We start from the raw sequence: 18,143 nt of genomic DNA, 5'->3' as shown, positions 1-18,143 counted from the left end.
TTTCTTCCACCTTACCTGACATTATTAATATGATTTAAAAAGTTATTGATAGGAAACTACTATATTGAATTTCCAATAGATGTTTTTTGGTTCCTTCTTCTGTAGGAAGACAAACGGATTCCAGGTGGCCTTAAATATACAGTTTGGCATGTCTGTTTTGGTCAGTGGCTATTGTCTCCTGGCAGTGACTGAGAGAGTCTCTAAAGCAAAACACATGCAGTTTGTGAGCGGGGTCCCTGTCCTTGTGTTCTGGCTCTCTGCTCTATTGTGGGATTTCATCATCTTCTTCATTACCTGCTGCTTGCTACTGGTGAGTGCAAAAGTTTCTTGAGGATTCATTTGCCTTCTGCACCCCAGGGAAAATTCCTATTCTTTAACTATGTCATAAATTTAGTTCTGCCAATAAACTATCTTTGCTCCTTAGCTTAGAAAATATTGTAAAAATGTCAGGGTAGAAACAGTCTCTCATATCCCTTCATTGGGAAAAAAAAAAACTTTATTTTGTAAAAACACTTTTATTTAACTACCTTATTGTATTTATTCTGTTTGTAGTATGCTTGCTCAGAAACAAAATAACTGTAGTTATAGGTAGTGGATATTCAATTATGCTATACTTACTGGTTGTCTCTATTGCTATGGCTACCTCCACCACACCACCATCAATTGTATAATGACATTCCAGGTGTAACCTTCCTGTTGACTTCTTGGTTGTGCTGTTACGTAATTATGTAATTGCCTGAAGGACATACCCTGCCATTTCTGTAGAAACTGTACTTCCTCTCTAATGAGATGCAGATTTCCAGATATTTATTTTCTTTGGCAACTATAGGTTCCTCTGTACCACCATCCATTCAAATAAGGGCCCTCCAATGTTGTGTTTTACTGTCTGACTTTCCACTTTAATTCAGAAAAATTAAGAGAGTGATTCCAGAGTTGTTTGGGTGGTGTGAAGGGAGTTGGGGAAGTAGACTTGAACCTGGAGACCCAGTTTAAAGAATAAAGATGACAGGTAAGTTATGTAATAAGAGGGAGCATCTTTAGATAAATATTATCTTTAGATAAGACTATTCACCTCTTTCTGGAAAAGTTGAGAGTTAAGATTATTAAAGGAAACTATATTGAGTTTGTTCATGAGTAAAAATTTTTCCAAATAGGAAAAAGCTCTGTTTACAGGTCTGTCCTCTCAGAAGAAGAGATGGCATTAAATTCATACTCCTAGGCTACAGCTTTTTTTAAATACCAAAATTGCTTTAATTAATGAATATTATGTTAAAGAAACATGAGACTCAACTGTTTTCTTCTCCAGTATTTCTGGCTTGAATTGTGTTTGCACTTACCCTTTACTTTTCCAATATCTCTGTACTGTCTGTGTTTCAGGGAGTGCTCAAATTCTGCCAGTTGGACTTATATGTCACAGATTACCATTTTCTGGACACAATGCTGATCTTAATGCTGTATGGCTGGTCTGCCATTCCCCTCATGTACCTGCTGAGCTTTCTGTTTACTACAAGCTCTTCTGCCTACATCAAGCTTGTCCTATTCAACTACCTTTCAGGAATCTTTGGTCTCCTCATAGACCACATGTTAGAATTTGGTAAGAGCAAGAGTGTCACAAAATGCCTCCTTTTTGTCCCTGCATCTTGTAGCTCCACAACATGACTTTAGGAATCTTCTGCACCTGATTTTAGAAATATTTGGAGCAGTTGCCCCTGAGAATTATTGACTCATTGAAGAGTTAGTGCCATTCTGAGCGAGATGAAAATTATTTTTAATTGCATATCTTGTCAGTTTTTAGACTTTTCCCATCCCTAAGGAGCCAGTCATCATTTTGTCAGATTGAGATATTCTGTTCTCGTCCTCATCTCAGAAGATCTTTCTTTTTTGGAGATAAGAAGATATTTAAGACAGAGAGACGCCCAAAGATATTACACAAGTCATACATGACTTTAAATTTATTGAAATTAAATACAATTTAAAATTCATTCCATAGTCACATTTTTAGTCTTATCTAAAATTCATTCCATAGTCAGAACCACATGGTGGGTATTAGTGAAACTCAAGACCTTTTCCATATTTATGAAAAGTTCTGTTAAACACTGATGTTCTAGTATATCAAGAATTATTAAATCTGGAATAACTGTCTCTATATCAAGTGAAGATCTACACAGGTCAGAATTGGCATGGCTTTGGCACTTAAGGTTTCACTGCTTTCTACTCCAAGTGTTTTATATGAGCTTTCTATTTAGAAAAGTCTTTCATATTCTTCCCCCAAAAACTGAATTCAATATCAAAATTCTGTAATGGCAATTTATAAATGAAGCATGTTTGTATCTCTGAGAACTCAGACTCTAATTATTATTCAGTTTAAATGGGTCCTTTGAAGAAACATTAGTTATCAGCTGGTTTCTTTGAAGATTTTTCTACTCAAAAATATACCAGAATTTTCCCCTACAGTTGGATCCTAAGATTTGTCTACTTTACTCCCTTAGTCAATCAATTAAGATTAAAAATGTGAATAATAGACAGTAATGGTTTCCTGTTTGTGTCATATGCCAACAAGACTTAAAAGAACACCCACTTCACCTAAAAGACTTCAGAACCCTGATATTATCAACACAAACTGTGTCACTGGCTAGCAAGTGGAACAAACTTACTGGAAATTAATTAGTGTTCTTCAAAGAAAACCTAAATAAGGGGCCAGGAAAAAGACTAATTATAGGGCCTCCCCGGTGGCTCAGCGGTTGAGCACTGGGTTGCGAAACTGCCTGCAGCCTCTGCAGCACCAGTTCGATCCCCGGCTGCTCCCCGGCCACCAGAGGAGGGTCCCACATGGCGCGCAGACCTCTCCTGCCGCCCGCTGCTCCCCTCAGCAGTGTATTTCGTCCGTCTGCCTGCTCTGCTCCCCACTCTGACTCTGGTGAATTCTCTCACCCTCCCGCGCTTCTGACTGTACCCAGTGCTTATATAAATAAATAAATAAATAAACAAACAAATAAATAAATAAATCTTTAAAAAAAAAAGACTAATTATAATAAAGTAAAAATCAAACTCAATAAGCAACTATAAACCAGAGATACACTATGGGGCTGGGGGCGGGGTAGGGGGAGGGATCAAAACAAGGGGAGGTGGTAATTGGATGGGGACTATAACCAAGATGAAAATGCATACATTGTGCAAAAATGAAAAATGACGTAAAAAACAAATAAAATAAAAATGCTCAAAAAATAATAAAATACATGTATAATTAAAAAAAAAAAGATAATCATCTGGTCTTTAATTCCCTGAACTTGGTTTGATCATCATTGGGGGATTTGTTGTCCTGGAGATAGTTCAATTCCTACAATGAAACCTAATCTGATCTTCTTTTTAGAAATGCAACACAGAATGTCACGTGCTACCAGAACCTTCATGCTTAATTTATTACAGCTCTTTCCCAATTACAACCTTGCGAAATGCATCTCTTATTATTTTGCTTTCTACCAGAAGAAGAGATTGTGCTCCATAAAACAAACTCCCAGCCAGTTATATTGTAAACAAACAAGTAAGTATCTTGGGGGTGCCTAAGTGTCTAGGAAATTAGCCACAACCTTATACATTGAGACATATAGGGAATCTGCCCTGATTTCTAAGGAGAAAGTTAGGACACACGTTCAGCGCATAAAGCATTTTACAAGGCTGGGGAAACCCCTTTGTAAATATTATAAAGCCTCAGAAACAAATCTGAAGTACATTTAAGCAGCCATCAGATAGAGAAATAAGATCACTAATCATCAACTGCAAATAACCTTATGTATGTTGTTTTATACTTTCACAACCTAATTATATTTGTTGTGCCCTAAGTCACAGTTTTATAAGCCAGAACTGGGATTTCAGTGCTTATGTTCTTTCATTGGCAAGAGCGGACAGAGTGAGAAGGGCAGGAATACACAGTAAGTCAGGTCCTACCTAGAAATTAGCCTCAATCGCTTCTCAATCTCAAGGTCATTGAGCAGCCAGTTGACCTCAAGGGAAGCTTGGTATTCACACAGTTGTAAACCATATAACAATAAACAGAGGGTGGAACAACAAAAAATGGAAAAGAAACATTCCCTGCTAAATCTATTGACATGAAAATCGTGGTCTTACTGAGTCTCCATAGTAGCAAGGACAATTGTACAGCAATGGAGGAGGTTTCCACTCTCTGTATATCCTCTCCAATAATTGTTATGTTTCATTTTTTTTGAAATCTAGAACTTTCCTAGTCAGCATGAAGTTGTATCTCATCATTGTTTTGGTTTACATTTCTCTAGTTACAAATGAGGTTGAGCACCTTTGATGTGCCTGTTGTTCATTCCTAGATCTTCTTTGTAGAAGTGTCCACTCATATTATATACCTATTTTTCCCCTTTTTTTAATTTACTTTTGAATGAAGTGCCTTTTTCTTATATATTGTTAAATTTTTGGACAGCATACCTGAGGGGGAAATCATATTTGCCCATTTTTAACTTGAGCCATTAGTCTTGATATCTTCTTCATTTAGGCACCATCTCTGATAAATGAATTTCAAATATTTTCTCTCCTTCTTTGGGAGAATGTGACGGCACCTCCTTGATAGTGTCTTTTGATGCACAGTAACTTTTTGATGTCCAGTTTGTCTTTTGTTTCTTTGATTGCTTGTCTACTTAATTGTCATATCAAGGAAGTCATTGCTTAATCAAAGGGCACAGAGACTTACCCCAATGTTATCTCCTATGCGGTTTGCAGTTTTAGTAGTTATAGTTAGATATTTGATCTGTTTTCGTCGATTTTTGTATGTAGCATGAGGTAAGATTCCATCTTGTTTGTTTTGCAAATGGAGATCCAGTTATTCCAGCCCCATTTGTTAAAAAAGAGTATTTGTTTCCCCCATTGAATTGACCCAGTCCCCATGTATGGGTTTAAGGTTGATCTCTCAGTTATCTTTCACTGATCCATGTGTCTATCCTTTTTCCAGGACAGCCTCCATCTTGACTAATTTGTACTAAGTTTTGATACTAGAACATGGCTATATCTGGATACTTTATAATTCCAAATACATTTAAGAATTAACTTTTCTTTACATTAAAAAAAATCTAGTTGGATTTTTATTGAGCTTGCTTTACTTTCTTACAACAATTTTGAGAAATTTAATGAGTATGATTTTTGGTTTTACAATCTGTAGATTACTTATTTAGTTCTAGTCATCCATTTACTTAGAGCATCTTTATTTTTATTTAATACTGTTATACTCTGGTTTCTTTTCAGATCATGCAAGTCTTCCACCTTTTATTTAATAATGTTTAGTAGTTATTGCTTTAGAAGTACTGCCAATATGTTGTTTGCTTTATTCCTATGTATCTTTTGATGCCATTATAAATCCTATCACTTTTTGAAGTGTCATTTTGTTGTTTGTTGCTGATGATGGAATAAGACAGTTGAAAGAGTTCATTTTTGTGTATTGAGCTTACTATTTTATTAATTTTTTATGAGCTTACTGAATTATTTTATTAATTTTAACAATTTATGTGTAACTTTTCATTTCCAATGGGTACATTCAAAGCAGCTGTGAACAGTGTACTTTTCCATCCATATAAATTTGTTTCTTGCCTTTGACTTACTGTTTGGTCAAGGACATATAGTTCAAGTTGAATCAAAGTGGTGAGAGTAGACATCCAGTTTTTCACTGAAACTCACTATGGCCTATATATTACAGTTCTTATGAGATAGATGTGGGATTCAGAGTTATCCCAGTTTCCTGGATTAAAGAGATTTCTTCCTATTCTGTTTGGTTAGGGTTTTTTCTTAAAATCATAAATAATTGTTCAGTTTTAGCTGATGCTTTTTACTGCTATTGAGATGATAATAAAAATGGTAAAAAGATTTTTCAAAATTTTGCATGACCTTTGAGCTTAAATGTTTTTTTCTAATTTTCAAGTGATGGTTTCACATGTCTGAAAGGTCTTGGGACATGTTTTTATAGCATACAATAACTACTAGACATACCAATGAATAAATTAACATTCACATACACAATTTATAGCAATCTATTATATCCGTGAAGGTCAGCCTTCAAAATTCATTATTGAAGTGGTTATTGTGTAGCAGGGTAATCATTTTTCCCACTCTAAATTCTTGTGTCAAATTAACCTGATATTTGATTTTATCCTACATTTCTTCCTGTTTGTTATTCTTAGGCCTTATTCAAATTGTCAGAATTTTATAGTAAGATATCTTTCTCTCTTTTTTTCTTTTTTTTTTTTTGTGCCATTTTTAGATACTTCAAGGAATATTTACAGTTTCGAAAAGGAAATGATTGCAAAGTATTTGGTTATGATGAGTACCACAGGCTTTGTTTTCCTTCTTTTGCTTTTGTTTTGGGAGACTACATTGTGGAAGCTAAAATTAATTTTCAATCAATATATTTGCTTTGGTATCTATAGGAAATTAAAGAAGGTTAGTAATTAAGCATGGAGCTGAAGGGTAACTCTAGGAAAATGGAAAATTAGGCCTGTCAAGCGTGCCGCCCTCTCAAGTAACTAGATAATGTCCACAGAAACATATTTGCTTAAATAAATTTTATTGAGGTACAATTTACCTATAAACTGCATTCATTTTATTCATTTTGTTGATCATTTCAAAGGATCAGCTTTTGTCTCTCTGAAATTTCTCTATTATTGGCTATTTTCTCTTCCATTGATTTTTTTTTTGTCTTTATTTTTATAATTTCCTTCCTTCTACTTAATTTTGGTTTACCTTTCTTCTTTTTCTGGTTTGCTTGTGGGAAGCATGAAGCCATATATTATAGATCTTCTTTTCTAAAATAAACATTAAATATTAAAGATTTCCCTATGAATTGTGCTCATGTGTATCTGAAAATGTTTGATTATTTATAGTCTTGTTATCATTCAAGTGTTCAAAATATTTTGATTTCCTGTATGATTTCCTTTTTGATACAGATTACTTAAAAGTCTGTAGAACAATTTCAAAGACCTGAGAGTTTTCTAGCTGTATTATTGCTTTTGATACCTAATTTAATTCATTTATGGTCAAAAAATATGCTCTGCATTCAATCTATTTGAGTCCATTAACATTTGTTCCATGGCTCAGCAAGTAATCAATCTGGGTAATGTGCCATGTGCATTTGAAATAAATGTATATTTTGCATTTATTGGTTGTAATGTTTTATAAATATCAATTCGATCATAATGGTTGATAATATTGCTTGTATCACCTAGACTTTAGCTGATATTTTTGTCTGATTGATCTATCAATTGCTGGAAAAGGAGTTTGAAATCTCCAATTTTTATGACATGTTTATTTCTCACCTTAATTCCATCGATTATTTCTATATATACTTTTTAAACCTCTAATTATTGAATAAAAAACATGGATTATTTTATGTCTCCTTGGTGAGCTGAATTATGAAACATTACTCTATATCTCTGGTGAGGTTCTTTGTCCTGAAGTCTATTTCTGCTGATCTGAATATGGCACCTCTAATCTTCTGATACCCTGGTATCTGCCTCCTTCCCCAGATTAAAAAAGTGTTTGGCTCTAATTTTCTCAATTTTTTTATTTTTCTTCTCAAGAGTTTCCCTATTCTCTCAAGATACTTTCCTTCTGGAGGACCCAAGTGATAAAAACCATTTCCTTGAATGATTTAAATTCTGGCTTAAAAATTTAAAGTACATATCTTACCATGTTAATTCACACCTCACTTTCCTGATGAATTATTCATTATTCAAAATTTAGTCAATGTACAGGAGATGCTGAGGTCACAGTAAGATATTTCTTGAAATGACTCAAACCTTGGACATATTTGAGATTATCCTTAAGTATACCTTTCATGAAGTCACCCAGCCCAGACTAGCTGCCTAAAAACCATCCACTTCTGTGATTCTTGTCTTCAAAATATAGCAAAAAGTGTCCTCAGAGTTATCTGGAGACTCCAAAGATGAAGATGTGCAAAATGAAAAAAAGAAAATCCTGGGGCAGCCTCTGTTGATGATGAATTCTGCAGTACTTATTAAGGAACTCACAAAGGTAACATCATTGACCACTGTTTGCTGGCTGCATTCTTAAGCATGGCATTGTCTTCTAAGGGTCTTTGGGGTCTGTGTATACTCTCCCCACGTAAAAGAAGAGTTCTTGTGAAACTGTTTTAAGTAGTGATTGATAGGGACTTGAGGTACTTATGATTTGACCTCCAGATAATCTTTACTATGTTTTCTATATTTTTTAGATATATTTTAAGTGCCCACCCATTCTGGCTGTGAAAAATATCTCCGTTGAAGTCCAAAGAGGGACGTGTTTTGGGTTGCTTGGATTCAATGGAGCTGGAAAAACTACTACCTTCCAAATTCTGACTGGAGAGCAGACTCTTACTTCTGGAGAGGTGTTTATTGATGGTTTCAGCATCACCAAAAATATCCAAAAGGTATGCTGCTCTTATAATCTAAGAAGTGGGAAGCATGAACACGTGGGTTTGCAGGTCAGAGGTCGATGACTGGAGAGAAATGGGAATCATGGTAGGCGTTGAGGTTTTATTGATTTAGTCAGTAAATTCTGGAGAGAAAAATTTTTTGAAGAGAGATAGTAAGACGACAAGAACATAACCTAAGACTTCTTTTGTGTTTTTGAATCTGTTAAAAGGCATGTTCTCTCAGCAGTGCACCTAACACATTCCAGATAAGGTGCCGAGGCCAGGAGAACTGCAGGTCTTGAATCTCATCCGTGAATACTCAGTGGGATAGATGACATGGGTCCTTATTAAGCCAATTCTTGTAATCAGGTGCAATCAAGAGTTGGATATTGTCCCCAGTCTGATGCCTTGCTGGAATACATGACTGGTCAGGAAACAATGATCATGTATGCTAGATTACAGGGAGTCTCTGAGTCCCAGATTCAGCCATATGTGAAAAAATGGTTGAATTCACTACAACTGGAGCCCCATGCGGACAAGCTTATCAGTACCTACAGGTGAGTCATGCTGATCTTTTTGTTTTTGCTGCTAATGCTGAGGTGCCTCACTATGTTTTTGATGTTTTAAATAAATGCCCACAGCCCCACCTAAGTTCCTCCGTCACACAATTATCTGCGAAACTATTTAATGAGTTGCTAGGTTCCAGATGCCAGAAAGATCAAGGCAGTGCCATGTCTTCCTTTTTCAGAGATGAAATTCAGATTATTACTTCTGTTTGAACTATGGCCTATGACCTTCAAAGAGGAGCATCTTATTCTTCCTAGTGTCCAGATGTTTCTTTACCTCCCCATAAAGGAGGAATGTAGGTCCTCTGAATTATGGTGGGATTTCTGTACCTGGGAAATTATGACACACTATGAACAAGTAAATAAAAACTACTGACAGTGCTGCAGAGCTAGGTACATAAAAGTCATTTCCCTATGTTTCAAGTGAAAACAAATTGTTACACACACCTATGTTTGGGTCTGCTACTTGTCGAAGTCACATCTAATCATCACTGTGTATATCCAGGCTAAGTGTTTGCTGAAACTCAGTATTTGATGTTTGTGCTGTTTCCTGTAAATAACTGATTTGTGTGTCCTCCCCACCCCTTCCTTCTCTCCCTTTCTATCACCATGAAGTGGAGGAAGCAAACGTAGGCTGAGTACTGCTATTGCCCTAATGGGAAAGCGCTCAGTCGTTCTGTTGGATGAGCCGTCATCTAGCATGGACCCCAAAGGCCAGCGCCTGCTGCAGGACACTGTGAAACTGGCATGTGAAAGTGGCAAAGCTATCATTATATCGTCCCACAGGTCTGGCTCATTGGGATGTCATAGTGGCTAAGAAGGGAATTGTTTGTGGCTGGGAATATAAGGCAGTGAACTTGCTTGAGTTTGTGTGTTTCTTACTAATCCAAATGAATAGAAAGGTTAAGAATTTTCATTGAATCAGATAACCAAGAGTAGGGAAAGGACAGGAAATTCACACAATGTCTGTTTGGTTATTCTACTAGTCATCTGAAAAATTTCCACTTCCTAATTATGAGCTTTATGATTTGCAAATTCTACTTCCCATTGAAAATTACCATAACATCCTTACTCTGTTTGAAGAACAGAATGTCTCCAAAGGAGAGCTTTGTAGGCTACTTCACTCTGGTGTCTTGTTTTGCTAGATTAGAGGAATGTGACACCCTCTGTACCAGGTTGGCCATCATGGTGAAGGGAGAGTTCGTGTGCTTGGGCAGCCCTCAGTACCTCAAGAACAAGTTTGGCAGCGTTTATATCCTGAAGGTCCAGGTCAAGATGGATGCACCTGAGACTCTATTAGACGATGTAAAATTTTTCATCAGAATCACGTTTCCAGGTAACTGAGGTTGGGTTAACTTAAAGATGTGCTAAATCATGTTTGCTGTTCTCACCATTCCTAAGTTTTATGTCTTCGGTAACTGTTTCCTGTGAGGTATTGATATTTCTCAGTCTTACACACTGAATTCCCTCTAGATGCTTTGTTTCTGTCACCTCTTGTGCCTGCTCATCTTGAGAAGTTTTCACAAAAAAAGTTTCTCATTAAGTTCTTGCATCACTTAATACAGCATTTTTGGATTTGTGCTTTCCATATGAATTATAGCTCTAAAGTCATATTTTTAACACAGTTCTCCATTATAGTCACATATTACCCATACAAGGTTATTTTTCTCCAACTGAGCATGTAATTATGGTCTTCTGATGTCTCAGCCAGTATAAGGTATTGAAATGCAAACAAATAACCACTAAGTTTTTCTTTCCTTTCAAGAGTAAGTCTGCTTCTGCCTTTTAAATTCAATAAACACTTCTCGATCTATATGATAGAAACAACAACTGTTTCTTTATGTCCCTACCTCTCTTTTCTAAACATAAGGCAGGGGCATGGCAAGGCTTTTAATAATTCTGTGGCAAGGAGATAAGTAATACAGTATTTGAGTCACAACATATACGATAGTCAACAACCTACATGTCTGTCAGTAACCAAATGGAAAATAAATCATGGATTATTCCTATGCCATGTTACTATTTAGAAAGGAAATGGATGAATGATAGCTAGATGCAACCACATGAAGGAATCTTATAATATTAAGTGAAAGAAGAAGAAAGAAATGAATCTACACTAGAGGATTCCAGTCAAATAAAGTTGAAAGTAAGAAAATTCCACCTACATTTTTAGGGATACATGCATAGGTAAAAATACATTTTAAAATTGTCCATAACAACAGTGAAGGTGTTGGGCTTTTTCCTGGAGACAGAGGCTGGATTATTATTACTTGACCTAAATGAGGTAGCTTCATCAGTGTTTGCTTCGAGTAATTCCTTAAACCCTGTACTTGGAATATTCAAACACACAAAAACGGCTATCATGATCTTGGAGACAATACATGGCTTTAAATTAATATTATTAACATGTACTGTATTTTAAAAGTTTCGTTACAGTTAACCCAGTGTTCAATAATCTGCAAATATGCATTGATAAATATAAATACATCATTTGTTCTACATTAAAAATGGTTACCATCTTTGTAGCCTTCATCTGCGGATTCTTGCACATCTGTAAGAGAAACAGGAACACATGACCTGACTTAAGTGATTTATATGTTTGATTTCTTCTTTCACATGGTGTGTAATCATGAAGAGAGTACCACAGCTGCACTCACACAACCAGGGTGAAACGCTCCAGGTGCATATTCTCAGCACTATATAATGTTCAGGAACAAAGTCTTCCAGTAATACTAGAATTTAAGAAGGTTCAGGATTTTAAGCTTGAGCAGGTGAACTCTCAATTTTTTATGCCTGAAAGGCTGCCCACCGTAATTTCTGTGGACTCCACCTCAATTGTATGTATTGGGTTCTCATAAAAGTCATGACACATTTTTTTCTGTTTTTCAAAGAAAAAATACATCGTGACTTTTCCGACAGTCCAATATTAAGTAGATGTAGCACATGTAGGCAACTTAAAATCTGTGAGATTATTCACATGTCCCATCTTTCCTTTCGTAGGTAGTACATTACAGCTGGAGAATGAAAGGATCCTTAACTACTACATTCCCAGCAAGGACTTAAGCTGGGGAAAGGTGATTGTAGAAACACTGCCCTTTTAACATGTGTTAAGAAAGCACTAATGGTGGGGGAAGTGTTTGATCTACAAGTATGTGTAAGGGATTCTGGCACTGTAGGAAGAGCAGAAACTTAGGTTACTTCCCAAAGGTCCCCTAGAATTTAATTGCTTTGATTTTTACTCCCTAAGTCCCATTATTAGTGCATGTCCCTCAAGAGATGAGGATAGAGACCTGCCTGCACTCTTATCCTTTCTCACTGATTTCCCATCTCCCTGCCAGTGCTTTTTATCCCCCCAACAATAACTGGGCAGGAGTTGGAGGAGGGGGGAGAGAAGTTCATCGGGGTGAGGGCTGGAAGGGAGAACAGCAATGGTAACTGTACATTCTTTGTGTTGCTGTTAAAGGTGTTTGGTATTTTAGAGGACGCGAAAGAGCAGTACAGTTTAGAAGACTATTACATCAGTCAGATAACGCTGGAACAAGTCTTCCTGACTTTTGCCATCTCAGAGGCCCCAGATGATAACGAGGAAAAGCACTATGAGATTTAGTTCCAACCGGTGATCCTTAGGACATCCTTCAGCTAATCCCTCCTGCTCCTGGAGACATCCAGGGGCATTCCTGGGTGTGTATATATCTTGGTGTAAATATATTTGTGCAATAAAGAGTTTCTCCAAAAGAAACATTTCCCTTCTTTGTAGATTTCCTTGGGTGGCCTGTGTATCCAGAGTGTGCAAATTTGAGGAGAGGGAGAAATTCCTTTTTTCTCTCCTATATATACAACAGAGCAGCATTAATCAAGGTGGAAAAGGATCTATCTATGAATATTCTGAATGTTTGGACAGAAACACCCAAAAATGATGGTGCTATCAGTTGGAACAGCTTGAAGAGCAGAGATTTATGTTTTCAGCTAAGTTATGGATAAGAGGAGCATTAAGCCTGGAGCAAATCATGTTTCCTTTTTCTAAAGACACACACACACACCAATTTCATACCAAAAACAATCTAACGTCTATCAAATTTTAAGGGGTAAGTTGGGTCATTTCTAAAACTTACACCAATAGTCTACATTTGTAAGAGAACCCTTGCACCAAGAACATTTAGAGCCCAACAACATCAAGCAAACGCTGATTTTACAATAGTGTGTTTTCTTAACCTATTCTTGCCCCACCTCTGTTAAGAAGAAAGGAGAATTGGAGTGGAAAGGGGGAGCTCGTCTCATGTTTGGTTGGGCAGATGGAGAAATCTAACCACCTCACCAAATTCCCAGACAGATGAGCAGACAACGGGATGATCCTTGTTTGAATCGCATGCTGAAGAGTCCGTGAAGTTGCTCTATGTGGGGATGGTAGTTCAGCTGGGTATTGTGAATAGTGAAGTGATTTCCAGGAGCTGTTCTTTGTTCCATTGCTTTTAAACTGTAGTAGAACTTTCTGAATCATCTTCAACTAACTGCCACACCGAGGGTGACCATGATCATAAGACGGGCGCTCAGGAGGTTGTGAAGATTTGTGGGGTCACCCAGTAGTGTCCAGAGGAGAAAAGCCTGGGAGGAAGGAACACCCAGGTAGGGCTTTCAGGGTCTGGGGGCTCCGGCAGTGGGCCCCGAGGGATCACGCGGGAGGAGGGCATCCCGTGGTGTGGAAGGAGGCGGCCAGCGCCCATCCGCAGGCGGGGGCGGGGCTCGTGCGTTGGCCTCTCACTCGCCTGGGGTTCTTGGCAGGGGGGGCGCCCCTGTGGGAAGGGCGCGAGGCCAGGACTGCAGATCCACCCGCGGGGGGCGGTTGGGGAGAGCGTTGGGAGAAGCCGCACCAGGTGGAGCCTGGCCCTCCTGCGGGAAGTCGTAGGTGTTTGAGACCTGAGAGGTGAGTGTGGGACCCCCCTCTTCAACACCCCCCTTCCCCCCCCCTCGCCTCTCCTCCCTCCAAGGCGCCCAGCTCTGGCGAGGGCTCCAGGACGCCCTGAAAGACCTACCCTCTCGGCACTTGGATCGCAGTACCCGAAAGTTCGTATCTTCCCCAAAACACAGACAGGGACACAAACACAGAAACCTTCCCCAGCTCGCGCTGCTCCCCTCCAAAACAAAACACAGATCTGTGTATATACTATGTGGAGTTTACCTACGTGTAACACTCCTATAATTGCGTGATTTGTCCCCCACATGGTCCCCACATTCCGTGATACCCCTTCTAGCCTGTTGCCTTTGCTTAGGATTTCCTCAAGAGGGAAGGCCAGACATCTTAAGAACTCAAGGAACTACCCAGGAGACGACAAAGAAGAAAATGTAAATTATGTCTTGCTTTTCCTCCTCCTGGGTTATCCCACAACTGTAGTTTTCCCTGGGAAGGGGCAAACTCAAGAACTGCCCCCGTCATCTTGCTCTTGGTGATATTATCTCTTTTATGAAGCAAAGACTGAAGGGGGAATGGGACACAGTTTTAAAATGGAGTATTTTGGGTGCCAAATTGGGCCCATTACCTGGTGGCAGGAGCCAAAAGCCAAGCCACCCAGCTTTTGCGAAAAGAACCAGTTTAATTAATGCAAGGTGACTGGCTGGAGACTGGATTTTGGCACTTTCACTATTAAATATGTACTTAAGTGGAAATTGTTCATGTATCCTGCTTGGGGTTGGTGTGCATCTTGTGTCTGTGGCTATATGTATGTCATCAATTGCTTCAGATATTTTCTCTTGTTCCCTCTGTTTATTCTCTCCCTAACCCTGTGCTTTCATTACATTTTATAACTACATACCACTTTTATCTTTCATTTATTTTTCTATACATTTGCCTCTCCATGTTTCATTTTGAGTATTGTCTTCTAAATTTTCTGGACTCCTAACTTTACTTCAGTTGTCTGAGTCTGCTATCCTTTAAGATACAATTCAGTTACAACATTATTTTGTTTTAGAATTTCTGTTGATTTTTTTTTTCACCTTTGTCACGCCATTGTCATAATTTGCAGTTCTCTTCTCAAATTCTCAGTATTTTTTATCTTTGAACACAGTGGATGTTTTTACTTGAATAATTCTTGGCTGATAATTCTTACATACGGACCCTTTCTATTTGTAGCTTCATAGTTTCTCATTCATGTAAACTTGTTTTCTGTGTCTTTTTTTTTATATTTTTTGTATTGTGTTCGAGCTCACATGTGGAAAATTGTTTTTAGAAATAATTTAGAATATTTTTAATTCCTCCCAAGAGGGTTTTTTGTTTGTATGTTTGTTTGCTTCTGCCTGACACTTCAATTCAGTCCAGAGGCAGAGACACGTTGGAGCTCTTTTGTATTTGCTGCAGTGACTGACTGACTTCTGGTTTACTTTAACTCTTGACAGCTCAAAGCCATGAAAGTTTACTAGTACAACCCCAACCAAGGCTTGTGGATTTAACTTTGTCACTCCACCATGAGGCTGGGCTCACTATGAGGCTAGTTTCAGAAGGGCTGCTCAGCTTCCTTGTCTCTTGACTGACTCTTTAGAATCTTTACCAAAGAGGAAAGATTCCCCAAAAGCTGTGCCTACCTCTACAAAGTTCAGTCTTCTAGTTGTATTCAACAGGAATGTTTATTTGTATTACTTATTCCCTGATTTAAGAGAAAAATTATGAGGAATTAATCCTACCATTTGCTGATGTTCACATTAACTGGTAACTTAACATTAAACAGCCTTTCTTCCATCCCTAGTATTGAACACTCTTTGTAGAAGAATGTATTTGTTGACACTCAAGCAATTTGCAGTGCTCCTCTGGAAAAATTTTACCATAAAGGTAGGTAACCATGGAAATTGTCCACAGATGCCCATTTGTTGTAGTTCAGTTTGTGTGTGTGTGCTTTTGAAAATCAATTCCAGAGCTGTGGGTGGCTTTTGCAAATCTATAAGCTGAGTTAAAAATATAGTGTGAACTATAAAAAATTGAGAGGGGAGGCAGGGTGGTATGAGACAATTCAGGAAACACTGGCTGTTCCCAAGTAAAACTGGCAGAAGCTTAATATTAGAATAACCATTTGCTTTAACTGTGTACTCTCAAGTCAACTAATGCCATTTTTTTATTCCTCTAGAGGAGGCGTTTCATTAATTTAATATTGGAAGTCTTAACAGCACTGACATTTCCAATGATGATTTTGCTATTCCGTGTAAATACTAAGATACATGGTACTCGATCTTACAATTTTATTCCTCAATCCATCAGTAATCTGCCTTTTTCGCTACAAAATCCTGACGAATGGGAATTGATTTATGTGCCTTCTAATATTAATGTGGTAAAAGAGATCACTGAGAATGTGCAGAAGAATCTAAACATCAGTATAAAAGGTTAGAAATTAAGATTTTCTGTAAAATTTATTGTTTTTTGATGGCACTAATACCAAGACAGAAAAAAAGAATAAAGTTGAAAGAATCACACTTGTTAATTTTGACTAAAAATGTAACCGTAGTTATATATTGACACTATGATATTGGTTGAGGAATGTAAACACACAGATCATGAAACAGAATAGAGAACCTAGAGATATATCTACACAAATAAGACAATAGTTTTTACAACAGTGCAAAAGAATTTGGCGCAAGATAATGTTTTCAGCAACTGATGCTGAACAATTGACTATCAATAGCTAAAACAGTGAAACCTCACATCTTAAGCAAAATCTATATGAAAGTGGATTACAGATCTAAGAGTAAAATGATAAAACATTTAGTGGAAAATCTTTGTAATTTAGATGAAGAATTCTTAGACATCACATCAAATGCAGAGGCGATGAAATTCAAAAATAGATGGATTGTATTTCTGATACATATTATTTGTGGTTGTTCTTGGAGCTAAAAAGTGCATATGTAATTACTCACGATCTACTTACAGCTAATATTTTATCACTTCATTGTAATGTCAGGTGTTTACAAGTATATCGGCCTCTTTATATTTATCTCTCAATGCTGTAGTTTTTGTTTCTACCAAAATGGAAAACTTCACCAGAAAATGTTATAAGTCACACATATTTAAAGAACTTAAGAAGACAAAACTGTTTACACAGATATTTTCCATAACTTGCTCCTCCTTTCACTCTCAAAGTTGCAAAGTTTTCTTTTCATACTGTTTTCTTTCTTTCTGAAGGACTTCCCTTAATAATATTTAGAGCACATCTCCTAATGCATTCTCTTTGTTTTCCTTCATCTGATATTATCTCTACTCAACTTCCTTTCTGGAGGATATTTTCTTTTTTTTTTTTCCCACTTTTTTTTATATTCCCCATACAATTGCAACCCCGATTTTGACCCCAATCCCTCCTTCACCCCCCACCCAAAGAGTGTCTCTGGTCCATAGTTGTTTGTTGATTTTGATTTTTTTTTCTTTCTTATAGTTATTCTTTTTCCTGGTCCATATTTAGGTTTTCTAGATTCCTGTTATGAATGAGACCATCCGGTATTTTTCTTTTTCTTTCTGGCTTATTTCGCTGAGCATGATCCCTTCCAGCTCCATCTATGTTGCTGCAAATTGCATGTGTTTATCTTTTTTTGAATGCTGAGTGATATTCCATGGTGTATATGTACCACATTTTCTTGATCCAGTCATCTATTTTTTGGCATTTGGGTTGTTTCCAAAGCTTAGCTATTGCAAATTGTGCTGCTATAAACATAGGGGTGCAGGTGCTCTTTGGAATTGATGTTTCTGTGTCCTTTGGGTAAATACCTAAGAGTGGAATTGCTGGATCACATGGAAGCTCTGTCTTTAGTAGGTTGAGGAATCTCCACACAGCTCTCCATAGTGGTTGGACCAGTTTGCATTCCCACCAGCAGTGCAGGAGAGTTCCTTTCTCTCCACATCCTCTGGAGGATATTTTCATTGGGTATCAAATTCTGATTTAATATCTCCTCTTTCAGCATTTAAAAAATATTTGCCATTTTCTTCTGACTCCTTTGGTTTCTGAAAAGAACTATGCTATCATTTGATTCCTTATTTCCCTACAGGTAATGTGTCATTTCTCTCTAGATGCTTTCAAGATTTTTTTCTGTCTTTGTCAGATGTTTGATTGTGATGTGTGAAGTGTGGTTTTATTTAATTTCGGGGTTCAATGAGCCTTTTGTATCTATAAATTTCTATCTCTCACCAAATT

At 37.4% G+C, this 18,143-nt stretch overlaps 2 protein-coding genes and 1 long non-coding RNA gene across 14 annotated transcripts in view; 2 read left to right on the top strand and 1 right to left on the bottom strand.

Moving 5' to 3' along the window:
• The window catches only part of LOC119241847 (phospholipid-transporting ATPase ABCA3-like), a 66,340-nt gene extending 53,604 nt beyond the window's left edge, over positions 1-12,736 (top strand). For 4 of the 5 annotated variants that reach the window (XM_037507441.2, XM_037507442.2, XM_037507440.2 and 1 more), the window contains exons 21-31: positions 106-310; positions 1,378-1,594; positions 3,371-3,541; positions 6,272-6,450; positions 7,915-8,040; positions 8,240-8,434; positions 8,789-8,976; positions 9,601-9,771; positions 10,131-10,321; positions 11,986-12,059; positions 12,449-12,736. In XM_037507441.2, the coding sequence (XP_037363338.1) occupies positions 106-310; positions 1,378-1,594; positions 3,371-3,541; positions 6,272-6,450; positions 7,915-8,040; positions 8,240-8,434; positions 8,789-8,976; positions 9,601-9,771; positions 10,131-10,321; positions 11,986-12,059; positions 12,449-12,592 (1,861 nt within the window). In that variant the 3' untranslated portion in view covers positions 12,593-12,736. The remainder of the gene's footprint in view (positions 1-105; positions 311-1,377; positions 1,595-3,370; positions 3,542-6,271; positions 6,451-7,914; positions 8,041-8,239; positions 8,435-8,788; positions 8,977-9,600; positions 9,772-10,130; positions 10,322-11,985; positions 12,060-12,448) is intronic. The other variant, XM_054693800.1, reaches the window with a different exon arrangement.
• On the bottom strand, positions 11,195-13,625 carry LOC119241850 (uncharacterized). The gene is made up of 3 exons (XR_005124383.1): positions 13,301-13,625; positions 11,501-11,536; positions 11,195-11,314 (listed from the first exon to the last, which is right to left on the bottom strand). It is a non-coding gene; the product is annotated as an uncharacterized LOC119241850 (long non-coding RNA).
• Positions 13,481-18,143, top strand: part of LOC119241848 (phospholipid-transporting ATPase ABCA3-like) — a 67,362-nt gene continuing 62,699 nt past the window's right edge. For 4 of the 8 annotated variants that reach the window (XM_037507448.2, XM_037507451.2, XM_037507449.2 and 1 more), the window contains exons 1-3: positions 13,794-13,906; positions 15,720-15,802; positions 16,095-16,347. In XM_037507448.2, the coding sequence (XP_037363345.1) occupies positions 15,743-15,802; positions 16,095-16,347 (313 nt within the window). In that variant the 5' untranslated portion in view covers positions 13,794-13,906; positions 15,720-15,742. Of the gene's footprint in view, positions 13,609-13,793; positions 13,907-14,252; positions 14,326-15,719; positions 15,803-16,094; positions 16,348-18,143 lie in introns of those variants that run through there. The other 4 variants (XM_037507446.2, XM_037507445.2, XM_037507447.2 and 1 more) reach the window with 4 other exon arrangements.

Source organism: Talpa occidentalis, unplaced genomic scaffold (assembly GCF_014898055.3).
Source record: "Talpa occidentalis isolate TD23 unplaced genomic scaffold, MPIMG_talOcc4v2.1 talOcc4.12, whole genome shotgun sequence".
NCBI lineage: Eukaryota > Metazoa > Chordata > Mammalia > Eulipotyphla > Talpidae > Talpa > Talpa occidentalis.
Note: the sequence above shows the minus strand (reverse complement) of the source record. Positions and strands in the feature narration are given on the sequence as shown.